The sequence below is a fragment of the Calidris pugnax genome, unplaced genomic scaffold, assembly GCF_001431845.1.
Source record: "Calidris pugnax isolate Ruff unplaced genomic scaffold, ASM143184v1 scaffold62, whole genome shotgun sequence".
NCBI lineage: Eukaryota > Metazoa > Chordata > Aves > Charadriiformes > Scolopacidae > Calidris > Calidris pugnax.
The window spans coordinates 203,784-216,619 of NW_015090782.1; the positions used below are offsets into that span (position 1 = coordinate 203,784).

General features: G+C 36.0%; 1 protein-coding gene across 2 annotated transcripts in view; it reads left to right on the forward strand.

Moving 5' to 3' along the window:
- Positions 1-12,836, forward strand: part of LARS2 (leucyl-tRNA synthetase 2, mitochondrial) — a 128,668-nt gene that overhangs the window by 43,566 nt on the left and 72,266 nt on the right. For both annotated transcript variants that reach the window (XM_014960599.1, XM_014960591.1), the window contains 3 exons: positions 193-443; positions 2,222-2,350; positions 12,254-12,345. In XM_014960599.1, coding sequence (XP_014816085.1) covers positions 210-443; positions 2,222-2,350; positions 12,254-12,345 — 455 coding nt within the window. In that variant the 5' untranslated portion in view covers positions 193-209. The remainder of the gene's footprint in view (positions 1-192; positions 444-2,221; positions 2,351-12,253; positions 12,346-12,836) is intronic.

Here is a 12,836-nt window from a genome sequence, read left to right on the forward strand (position 1 = left end):
TTCAGTCAGCCAAGTTTCTTGAACCTTCAGTTAACTGATCCTGCTTTTATGGGAGATTGAATGCAAGAAATGGACAAGTAGTCTAAATCAAAATATGTTTCATAGCTACTAAATTTCTCTATAATAGTAATTACAACTACTGAATTCCTGTTACATCTTGTAGACTGAAATACATGTTTTTATCTTTTTCAGATATCATAACCGTAAGAATGCAGTCGCTTTATCAGAGAATTGGCACTTGTTCCTCATGTTTGAAGAGACAACTAAATGGCTTCCCAGGACTAATTAAATGGCAGAGAAGACTAGTTCCTGCTTGTGTCAGAACTATTTACAGTGAGACGGGGAAATGGGAAAAAAGCTATGGGTTGGAGACAAGAAAAAGAGTTGAAAAATGGTGGCTCCCAAGAATAAAGGATCAGTTCTGCAAAATTTCAGAAACAGATGTAAGCATTATGAGACATTTTGAAATTACATGTTTGATATTTTCATTTTTTCAGACTGAAATTCATTGAAAATTGCTTATTACAATTGGCTTATAATGATGAGATGTGTATTACATTTCAGGGGAAAATACTTTTATATGATAGTAGATTACTAAAAACATTTGATGAAATAGGTAGGAAAAATAATTAAAAAAAATCTTGAGGAAAACCACAATTGGTAAAATATGAGTTTGTAAATTTAGGAAGTGTTTAAGTAATCACTTCTTTTTTTTGTATATCATACCACATTAAGGAATTAATTATTTAAAGTATTAAAAGAAACATTTTCTACATTCATAACTGTGACTCATTAAAATCTGTGTTAAGGGAAGGTGATTTTTTAAGAGTATCTTCTAGTTTTCAGTGTCCTAGGAATAATGAGTGACTTGCAGAAAAAAAAAAAAACCAACGTTCTCCATGCAATAAAAGATGTTGAAAACAATTGCAGTCTCAGTCTCTGACTCTTTTTGCCTTCACAATTATGCTCAGTCATATAGGTATAAAAACATTTTTGTGTCCCTTCATGTTTGTTCTTTCCTCAAATGTGCACCGTCTCCAACAAAAATTTATTCTATCAAAGTGTTGAAGAGAAAAAAGGGGCTTGCTTTTTCTGAGGAAGAAAACGGAGAAGAAAATGATGTGTATGAATACATACAGCAGGGCAAGCATTAATTTAGGCTTGTGTCTTTTGTATCTGACAATACATGTATACATCTGTATCATATGTTTATGGCATACATATGCTAAGTTCTAAATCGTACTTTTAATGATGTTTTTGTTTTATCCTTAAAGCAAATTTAATAACATCTCACATTAAGAGGCAAATAATGTATAGTGCTGCAATGAAGTATTCAGTTTATTTCTAATTTTGGTATTATTGGAGAGAAGCAATAACAAAGTAGTATTTGATAAGTAAAAATAGAGTTTGGTCCAGAATAGTAATAGCTGCCTGTGATTTTTTTTTTTCCTTATTAATATAAAAAAAAAATGTAGGAACTTATCAAGTATATATCAATGATAAATTCAGTGATAAACCGGATGTATTAGGAATAATTTATGTGAGACACATAACGTTTGATTTCTTTGTAACTTTCGTCAACTTGCTCCAACCTAACTAAATGAAATTTTTACTTTTCTTTTCACTATGCAAGAAACTGCGTGTAAGATGTGTTTGGATCTGAGAGTACGTGGTGGAACTGAACAGTTTTCCTTCAGTGGATGTTCGTGCAATTGCAAATGATTTTAGTCACTCAGGGAATTACTGCAGTTCAGCTGACAAAAAACACCTGGCCCTGAGCGAGCTCTGTGTTTGCTGTAAACACAAAGTAAAACATCTATTTAACTGTTAAGAGGATAATTAAATCTGTCATGGCTTGCAGTTTTTGGTGGGACAGATTAGTAGTACATAGATAATCAGTGACAGATACTGTGGTAGGGAATGGTGATTTGTTAAGATGCAGTTATGTTAATGTATCTTTTGTTGAGTAAAAATTGGTTAAAAACAATTTTCAAGTGTTATACCAATATAAATTGATGAGATGGCAGCAGAGTCTGGTGAAACATCTCCATTTACAGCCCCAAAAAATTTGATCCTAGGAACTTTGTCAGTGTTCACGTAGATCAGTTCAGCAAAACTTTGTGTTTTTTCATGGCACTCTGTAGTTTATAATGTGTGCGTGCATTTATTTAAGTGAAATGCTAACTCACATAGTTATAACTTTCTAAAAATTTCTTTCTAGAAATCAAGACCAAAATTTTATGTGCTTTCTATGTTCCCATATCCTTCTGGAAAGCTTCACATGGGCCACGTTCGTGTCTACACCATCAGTGATACAGTAGCTCGGTTCCAGAAAATGAGAGGGATGCAGGTAAGAAAAGATGGGCAGTAGGGCTGGGTGGTTTTTTGATGTTTTAATGTCACAGGTGGTCAGGAAATTAGTGTTTTCTAAAATTCATGAAGGTAAAAGCTTAGTCAGAATATGTGCTACAAATGTGTAGATATTTGTATTATAAATGGCCTGTGGAGCTTTGAATATTGACATTTGAGGCTTTTTAAAAACAGGTGGTATTCAGAACTCGGAGTTGATAACAAATCGTTAGAAGCTATCTCAAATGCTACAGCTGATGCTGTACCAGCTCCCTGAACCTATGGCACAGTGTCAACGAGACCTGTGGGCCACAGCATTTCTGTGAGAGGAGGCTGAAGACCCTACTGCTGTCTAGGTGGGACCACGGGGGGGAGAAAAGTGTAGCTGGCAAGAGAAAACACACCTCAGAAATCCATGCACCTCTTCTGCTCCTGACAAAAGGTTGATGTCCTTTGTCTGTCTTGGAGGGACATCCTGCTCCTCTGTGCCAGCTTGTAGGGAAATTTGTTCTCATGACTAGTGTGTGAATGGGGTCTCGTCACACGTCATGTCACCTGGCTGTAAATGTAGGAGTTTCTGTTATGCAGCAGCTGATTCCTTGACTTGCCTACTTTAGCCTTGCTCATATATACAAAACACTGTCTTCTGAGGGTGTTGGTCTGCAAGGTAGGCTAAGACAACTACTGGCCACATCTGCAAGGAGGAATCATACTTCCCTTCCACGTTCCTTTGTTTTCCAGTCCACCCCATGCCTGCCATCATTTCTCCCTCGCTCCCTTCTCTCTCTACGGTAGGTAGAAGGTGGAGCTGAGGGCTTAGTCTCTCTGCAGGTGGGATCCTAGTTGGTGTTCTGCAGTAAAGACTGGTGGGTAAAATTTGAAGGATGTGGGAAAGTTGTGGAGGAATTGTGGTCTGAGTGACAGCTATATCAAAGGGGAGGAAGTCATTTGGTTGTGGGAAAATGTTAAGAATCTGGAAAATGTTAGGAAGGAGGAATATGGAAAGAGAATACCCAATTTTAGGGTAAGGAACAAAAGAAAAATAGACATCAATCTGGGATGAGACTTGGAAAAGAATTCTCTAACGTACAAAAGAGAAGGAGCAGTTCAAGAATAGAGGAATTAGACCATCAAAAGGAGTACAAAGAAGATGAAATGGAGAAATAAATGTTAGTTGCTGGTTGCGGTACTAAGTGCAATTTCCTTGCTACAAGTGCTGCAGAAGTGTAGTGTTTCCTGGATTTATCACCATCCATGGGACTCTGAAAGGTATTGTCGCTGAATTATTCAGTGTGCTGCCTTTCCAAATACTATGTATTTTATGCCAATGATGAACATACTGTGCTATTGCTTTACGGAAAGGCACTCCTATGCTTTTAAAATTACAGGAAAAAGAAATAACTAACTTAGACTTTAAATGAGAAAAAAAAAAAACCCAACAAACCAGTATCTGTTGTAATACTAATCTTTCCTAACTCCTTTGAATGACCAGAACTTAGATCTCTTTAAAAGAATTGAGTCAACTGGGCTCTTCTAGGGACTTTTGATTCTTGCTTGACCTTCAGATGACTGGAGATGTTATTTCAGGACCTCATCAGTAACAGTGGAGGTAACCACCAAATTTCTGTTCAGAGAGATGAAAACTTCTGACAGGTAAAATAAAGGGAAAATAATTGTTTACATCCAGTAGGATGCTGTAGGTGTTAGCTTTTGAATACAAGGGAAGTAAGCACTTGCAGAACTTTTGGAGACAATGAAAATATAATAGAATTGCAATTAAATGCAAAACCTACTGTGAAAGCAAGTTTACATTTCCACGATTGCTTGTTATTTCCAGAAAAGTTTTGAAAGTCTTTTAAAGTTTTTAAATCTTGCATTTCAGTTTTATTTGAAGGGAGAGTGCCTGTAGAACATGTATTCTATAAATACGTGTGTCTTCTGTTGTGTTAATCCCTTCGAACATCTATTTATGACTAAAGGTGGGCAGCCGAAGAATTTAACCTTCATGTACGATTTAACAGATGTTAAGATCTCTTAAATGATTTTCTGAGTATGTCAGACTAAGAGCTATTGTGTTAGTGATGTACGTTAACTCGCTGGAACTTAGATTTACCTTAAAAACCCTTTTCTTTATTAGCCATGCTAATTTCTCCATCACTTAGAATTAAAGTCTTTATAATTGATTTTCTCATCGCAATTAATTTATCAGCATCGAGATGTTTTATCTGGCCATTGTCACGGTTGTCCAATCTGTTAAAGATTTTTTCATTGTGATGGCTGTAGGCTATGACCTGGTTATGTCTTATCATACATAAAATTTGATATACCCAAGAAAAATGTTTTTCCCTGTATTCAGGGAGTTACTGGAATTCTTCAGTATGTAAAAAGAAAGAATGCTTTAGAAATGAAAAAAATATTAGTATGAGTAATTTGGAAGTTATTTCATTGATTCTTTAAATTTTTTTCAGAAAATTCAGCATGTTTGAAAGCTCAGAGACTGCTAATTTTTCCCAAGGTAAAATTCAAAGTAGAAGTGAATCCATTTCAGGTATTCAATGCAAGTGTAGGGTAAGATTTTTGAGTAGTAATTGCTTCCATCATTTTCAAACTAACAAAAAGGAAGAGTCATTGAAAAAAATTGTAGGAACTATATCTCTACGTATAGATACAGACCTGACCTTGGTTAGCAAATCATAAAACTGTGCTAGAAGCAATACAGGTAGGTTGAAAGTGTTTGTAAGGCAATGAGGAATGATGGGCTGTTACCATGAAAAATAGAGGCAAAACCATTGAGACTTAGAGTTCCCAGGAAAAACTTCAGACTACAATGTGTATTTGTTGTCTAGTAAACAGTGGGGGAAAATGTGTGTGGTGTGTACATAGGTGAATAGTATGTACGGTTGAGTTAGACAGTAAAATATGTTGAATAAGTTGGAGATATTTTTCTTAGGGATTACCTTCATGAGAAAATAGTAAATCAGTTCCATATTGCTTTAATCTGAACAGGCAATAATTGTATTATTTATTATAATACTTAAGGCAGGGTAAGCTTGAATCCTTTACAAAGTGATTAGAGCTCCTTTAGCAGATTGGAACCATTCTTTGGAATACATTTGTGTTATTTCTTCATACTGGGGGTAGTTTGAAATCTTAACTGGGAAAGTGTTAAGTCATTTGGATGCTGAGGTTTTTTGTGTTTTATAAAATGGAACGTTAATGTCTCATTTTTTCTAGCTGGATAGGATCTGATTTTATTTCAATTAAAATATTCTAGAGATGTAATGCACACTGAAGTCTACAGGTATTTGCCAGAGACCTGTACTTCACCAGCATTTTAAGTGGGAAGATAAATATTTACTGCTCGTTTTCCTCCCCCCCGCGTTGTTTTTGGAAGAAATACTGCTTAACATAAAGCTGTAGATAATATTGGTGACTACTGACACTGAAAATGGGCAATCAAATAGATTACCTAATGAGCAGCAGCCTTTCCTTCAATACATGACTGGCTGGTCATTTATTAAACGGTGTGAAGGGGTAGGATTTAATGCAAGAGTAACATTGCAATAGGGAGTCACTTTTTTAGATGTACTGATGGGTGTTTTCAGGAGGAGGTGCGTGAATGTGTGTAAGGCAGCACAGAGGTTGTATCATACAGGGCCAGCACGTTGATTGTGCCAATGGGTGATCAGTCCTGTTGAACCTGAAGATCTGATCAGTGAAGCATTGTCTTGTTCCAACGCTCCTCAAGTACCTGTAGGCAGTGCATGAGAAACAAACTCTGTCATGCACTTGGATTAGGTTGCTGGGTAAATGATTTATAGAGTACATCTGCTGTAAGATAAGTTGTTTACATTCTAATTACTGAAGATGAAGTTTGAAGTCTTTGCGTGGGAGCTGTAACCCATATAGATTACTTAGCATGAATGCAGTAAGCTAGTCTCTTTTGAAAGTGTGTTAAGGATAACATTTTTCTTGAAATGCAATTAAAACAATGTTTGTGTATGGAAAGTTCTAGTCACAAATCTTATTACAAACGTATTTCTTTAAAAATGCTATGAGAAAGTAATTTTTATATTTTAAATTACGATTTTGTATGTATTGGTAAACCAATCCAGAACTAAACTGTGAAGTTTCTGGTTGTGTTTTCTCTGGAAATTTACATGCATGTTGTGAATTCAAACGTTTAAGTTTTGTAAGAAGTTAAGAGATTTCCTATTCATTATTTGGGAGTACAAATTATAGAGAGATTCACAGTGATTTTCACCGTGGCAGATTTCCAGTCTGCTGCTGCTTGGGGAAAAAGTATTTACCGTTGCTTTATCATGCTATCATTATCATGTCTTTGATGAATTCCAAGGTGGATAATTTGTGCCTCTCAGAGGACTGAGAATAATTCCCTTAGCAATCAGTAAATAGAGAGTGATTCAGTTCAATGGTTCCTGTGATATCTTTTTAATAAAATTTTGAATTGTAATTGATACATCAGGACAGCGAGGCTGTCCTATGCGAGTTGTGCAGAAAAGAGAATGATCATTGGACTATTCAGGATGAAATTCCTGTGTACCGCAATCAGGTTTCTTATACTTAAACTGTTCCTGATAGATGGGATAGGAATTTTGTCAGTGATATTTCCACAATATTGCAAAATGACTTAAAGAACACTTTCATTTTATCCAGAATGTCTTTTTTTTTTAAATTGGATGTATTTTCATTAATTGTTTTTCCTTTCATCAGTGAATCTTAATACTTTTGAAATTGCAGAAGTGAATGGTATTAAGAAAGGCAGGCAAGTTTAATTAAAACTTTGTAATGAATTCAACAGTAGGATGAATTATTTCAACGCAGTTCCATTTACTCATCATCATTAGCTGCTATTCTCCACCTTTTTGTGTGTGTGTGTGAGCCTGTTGTGTCCTTTTGCCAGGTTATTTTCTGTGGTATAAACCAAGTGGAAAGTATTACAAATATCCTATGTGAATTGAATCTTACAAAAATCTAGTTTTCCAGTAGCAGTGAGCTAAGTGTTAATTAGCTCAGTCTGTTTCATTGTAAAGAGAGAGAAAACAAGATATTATTTTAAATGCAATTATGTTATACAAGAATGTGCGAGATAAAGGAGGTGAGTGACACCTTTGTTTTCTAAATGTTTGTAGTAGTGTGTGGATGTAGAATAATTACTTGTATTTTATATCTTGTGAGAACAAGAAATAAATGAGAGCATTTTTAAAGCAGAGTTTTTTTTTGATAGAGATCTGTTTGGGTTGATTATTTTTTAATTTGAAAGTGCCTTATCAGAATGCAAGTATGCAGCATTTTGTTGCAGAGAGTCATTGAAATAGTCCTTGCTAGAATGTACACACTAGTCAAAAATTCATTATTTTAATCTATTTGCAGGTGTGCCTTGTCTGCTTTGGTCTTTTTTTGTTTGGTGGTGGTAATTTTTAGCTGTGGCATAATGGTGTTTATTACCTTTTACACTTAAAAGACAATCTAGGCTGCATTCAGGTGGAGATCTTGTATTTAAAATGTGTTGTATCTCTAATCTGTTGAAGTACAAATCAGATTTTCAACACGTTCAGCCTAATCGTAGGCAGCCAGTGGAAGGAGCCCTCTCCTTTCCCCTCTCCAACTGCGTGTCCTGACTGTCTCACTTGTGTGTGGTTGCACGTTGGTGAGACTAAGTACAAGGAGGATGACAGAAAGTTGCTGCTGAAGCGAGGGGTGTTTTCTGGCAGCTGGAAATCGTGACCACAAATCACCTATTTTGTCAGCCTCTTTTGGTTAGTTCATGTTGAGTGTGTCATGGGATTATAACTAGAGACAGGAATTTAGACTTTGCTGTATTGATTCAAATCACTAATCTGTCAGCAAACCTGTTCATTTTCATTTTTGGCTCTCTTACCACACATTCTCTGAACTAAATAATATTTATTTACAGGCATTTTTGACACTGATTCTGCTGTCTTTCTTAAAATTTCGAATGCATTGGTCCAGATGTAAGAAAGATACGTCAGCTCCCTGGTCATAGCCTTGAGACATCTTGAGCCCATCAGGACAGCAAACAAATTCTTTGTTTTCCTACAAACGTTAAGGAAAATTCACTGAATTGTCTGTCCTAGTTATGTTGATGGAGGCAGAGAACTGAGTGTTATGAGATCATTGTCAGCTTTGTGTTATATAGTACTTACTGATCTCGCCTACTAATGTCAGTGTGATGGGCTGATTGTTACGGCAGTGAATAGATGAAAATCCTCTGAGAGGAAGAACTGAGATCTCAGAAATGAATTAATGGAGTTACTGTGTCTTCCTCTGCCTCGTCCCACAGTCTCATTAAGAGCTCTAGCCATCGTTAACAACAGATTTTTGACCATGCTGTGAAATGATTCTTACAGCGATGCTGCAAACTAATATGAAGTCAGAGTCTTTGGGATCTAAAATGTTTCAAGATGCAACTGTTTTCCTTTTTAATAATCTTCTCCTGAAAAGAACGCTCAGTGTGGTAGTTACCAAGCACTTTGTTCCTTACACACTAATAAATCACTTCCTTGTAACTTCATGGTCTTGTGCACAACATAATATGTTGAGTTGTCAAAAATGCCAGTCTTCTGTAGCTCACCTTAGCAGATCATGTGAACTTCTGAGGGTCTTAAGCCCTCTGTGTTCAAGACTAACCAAGTAGTTTTAACCAGGGAGATTTTACCCATCTACGTCACCATGAAGACCACAAGCTGTCTTTGGAGATAGTGCTGGCTTCTGCTGTCATAAAATGACTGTGAAACTATAACTTGCCTTCTTTTACCAGGTATAGGCATCCTCGGACTTTTGGAGGCCTCCTCTCTTGCAAGATATGTTCATTATTTGGGGTTTTTTTTTTCCTCCCTGTGGCTTAGAGAAAATACTGTCTGTACAGAGAAGCGATGCTGGGAGGAACAGTCACTCTTAAGCGAGCAGAATTGATCCCTCGGTTGCATAACGTTTAGAGACTGCTGTCAGAAGCAATCAAGTCAGCGTTCAAGAAAGTGGGTGACTTCTTTTCTTCTGCTCGTCTGTCATGCTGGAGTTTTCTCTAGGCATGTTTTCTACTGGCTAGAGCCTATGACGAACACGTCAAGGAGCTACAAGGAATACCCTTTGCTCTACAGAATTGCTATCTTGCTATTTTTTCTTTGTTTTGAACAGTCGAACTGTTCCTTTAGTCTTCGTGCCAACTTCTGACATGTCAGTAGTATGTTTTCTTCTCCCCTTCCATGTCTGTTGAGATTTTTGATGTTTTTCAGAACTAGATAGTTAATCTCAGCCTTGTGTTTCACGTTGGCTAAGCAGAGTTAAGGTGTAACGCCAAGAGCTGCCTGGAGACTGTGGCATTTTAACTGTAGGTACGTAACATACATTCCAGCCAGAAGAAGCTGACCTATTGTTTAGACAAATGCATTGCACAAACCTTTCAAATCCATTCACGGTAGAGAAGTAAAAGAGACAATAAACTTGAAATCATTTTCTAAACCACTGTGCGTGTTACATTCATCTCTATAGCAACTACATAAATAGATCTATCCTGGAGATTAATTTGAGGATATTTTTAATGTCTCTTTAAATTCAGGTTTCTGATTGAAACTTGAATTAGCTTATTTCTTCAGCCCTTTAACTGGAGGAGTGCTATTGGTTGTTAAATTGAACTGTCTTTTGAATGTGATAAGTGAATATACTGTATGATATTTTTAATATACATGCTAGAATTGGGAAGATCTGCGTGAGCAGATAACTCCTGCTAGCGCTGATGGTACAGTGATAAAATGTCTGCACATTAGCTGTCTGGGAGCATCAGTCAGCCCTTTTGGGGAGCTTTGTAGCCAGTAGTGAAGCAGTTCTTCCCACATGCTTTTTTTTGCTCATGAGAAATGAGATTGTGCCTTGCTTTTGGCTGCTTATCTCTAGCCAACATATCTTCAGAAGCCAAATTTTACAAAAATTAATCAAGAGTAGTTTTTTTAATCTCACTCATGTGCATCAGTTTATAGTAAAAGAAGGTATTTGTAGGGATGCAAATATAGGGCATTTGTCCAAAGAAACAGTGTTTAAATAAGAGAAAATACGTGTTCTACATGGACAAAAAAAAAAGGTTGATTCGATCATTTCTGTCCAGAGCCAGGTGGTCAGCACTCATGGTCAACAAGAGCTGAGCTGCAGAAACTAATATTTAATGTAAAGTTTACCTTTTTTCTTACTCCCCCCCCGCCCCTGTTTTTTTTTTTCTCTTTTATACCAATGTTTTTGATTTCTGGCAGGGGGGGGGAGAGGAAGAAGTTTTGGGAGAGGTGGGCTTCAATGGGGCGTTGGCAAGTGGTTTGGGCTCCAAAAAAGATTTTCTATCTTATGCTTATAGCGTGTGGAAGTGGGGAGTTAGGAAGTCTGACTTCTATATTTTCTGAGGCTGTGATGGGAGGAATAATAATCTGTTTGGTAATGGGGAAAAAATGTGACACAGAACAGCATTCCTGTTTCTATTAGATTTATACAAAAATATGCTGTGCGTGGACCCTTACTGTACTGGCTTGAATCAGAGTTGATGCAGTTTATTACCTTTGGTTTTGTTGCTGCACCAGCAGAGTAATGATATATAGCAGGTTTAGTTTTAGCTCAGTATTGAAATCAAGAGTGCTGAGAAGTCACATCTGTTAAATTCTGTTGCTTTTACACTGAGCGGGTGCCTAAGGCACCTTTATAAACAGTTCCATAAAATTTTTTATGAAAGAATCCAGAATGAAGTCAGAGCATTGGAAGATTGTGGCAACAAAGAATAAAAATAATTTAAACCAGTGAGAAAAGTAGCTCTTAAGCTTTGGAAATAAACAGCTTTTTCGCATGGAGGTAGCTTATGAGATTAGTGTTGCTGGGTTTGCTTTCTTACTGCTTGTTTGCTTACATGCTACTGAAGAACAAATTCTTTATATAAATACATGTTTCGAGGGGTAAAAATATATATTCTTTTCATTCTTACAGCCTTTAAAATGTTACTCAGTGATGTTTTGCTATTGTTAAACTTGTGTGACTTTAATCCTAATTATTGAATTTATAGCATATTTGAAAGAAATAGGATTGGTTTTATCAGGTACCCAATCTGTAATTGTGTTTAATGACAGTTTCTTAAGTAGTGGTTATTCTTTCCCTGGTTATTAAACAATTTTTTGAATACTTATTGTGTTGCTAGATTATTTTTCTAAATAATTTGCATGTTAATAGGAAAGATATATATCTACTTCAAAAAATTATCTATCATATTTTGTAGTAGACATTTTTTCCACCTTTATTTGAAGTTTTGAAATACAATTTTTCAGTCTGTAGACTTTTTAGTAAAATTAGACTAAAACTACCCTGCCATCACCCTCTTAATTTTATCTGTTAGATTTAAGGTTATCATAGGCTATTTTTCTTTTTTTCTTCAACAAAAGGAAAAAAAAAAGTAGGCTACACATCAGCTACAGTTCTAAAACTGTTGGTTGAATTAATTTTGCTTTCTTGCTTATTCTTCTTTAGGGTGAATGTTTGATTCTGTTTAGCAGTAGCATCAACCGCTAACTTTGGCCACCACGCAAATCTACAAAGGATTGATTTTTGTCATTGTTAACCTGGTATTGAAATAGTCATGAGGATTTATTGCATAATACTTTAAGCTCCCTCTAACGTTTCATTGTAGAGAGCGAATATGAAATATTCATCTTTTAAAACAGACCTAGCCATAGTGGGCATCTTTTGAAGAGGTTCACTTCAGATAAAGCAAATGCTGAAATGCAAAACACCGTTCATTATTTGGATCAAAACAGCAATTATTTTTAGAGGCCTGTGTGTGGTATTGATGCCGTTCCAGACAATTATTTAAGACTGTGTTTTTCTTTTTTGCTGACAGGTGATAAATCCAATGGGATGGGATGCATTTGGTTTACCAGCAGAAAATGCTGCAGTTGAACATGGGCTTCACCCTGCAAGCTGGACACAAAGGTATTTTTTAATGAATTTAAGTAATATGACATTTCCACTGTGAATACCTGTACCATGGCCTCCATTAATCAATAACACAGAGCAAAATGAGTGTAGAAATAGAAGAAATACAGTACAGAAAGAACCAGGGTCATTTGCCAGTGTTTTATGGGACTGTGCAGATGATTCAGTTTCGAAAGACAAATGTATCAGGATGATTTTCAAGGTTTTCATCTCAATTACTTTTAACTTGTAAAACGGTAGAATATTGAAAGAGTGACATTTCCCAAACACCCAAATCAGTGAGTAAGAAATAAATCAGAATTTCATTATGGTGAGTTAAGCCTTAGTACAGAATACACAGTTGAAAATTATGAGCTACGTGGTTTAATTTAATAGCGGTTTTCAGTACCATGCAAAAGAGAAGAAAATAGTTTTTTCATTTGAGACTGGGTCTTGAAAAGTGATAAGCAGTCATTATTGCTCCTGATTTCTGTGAAAATTTTGGGCTT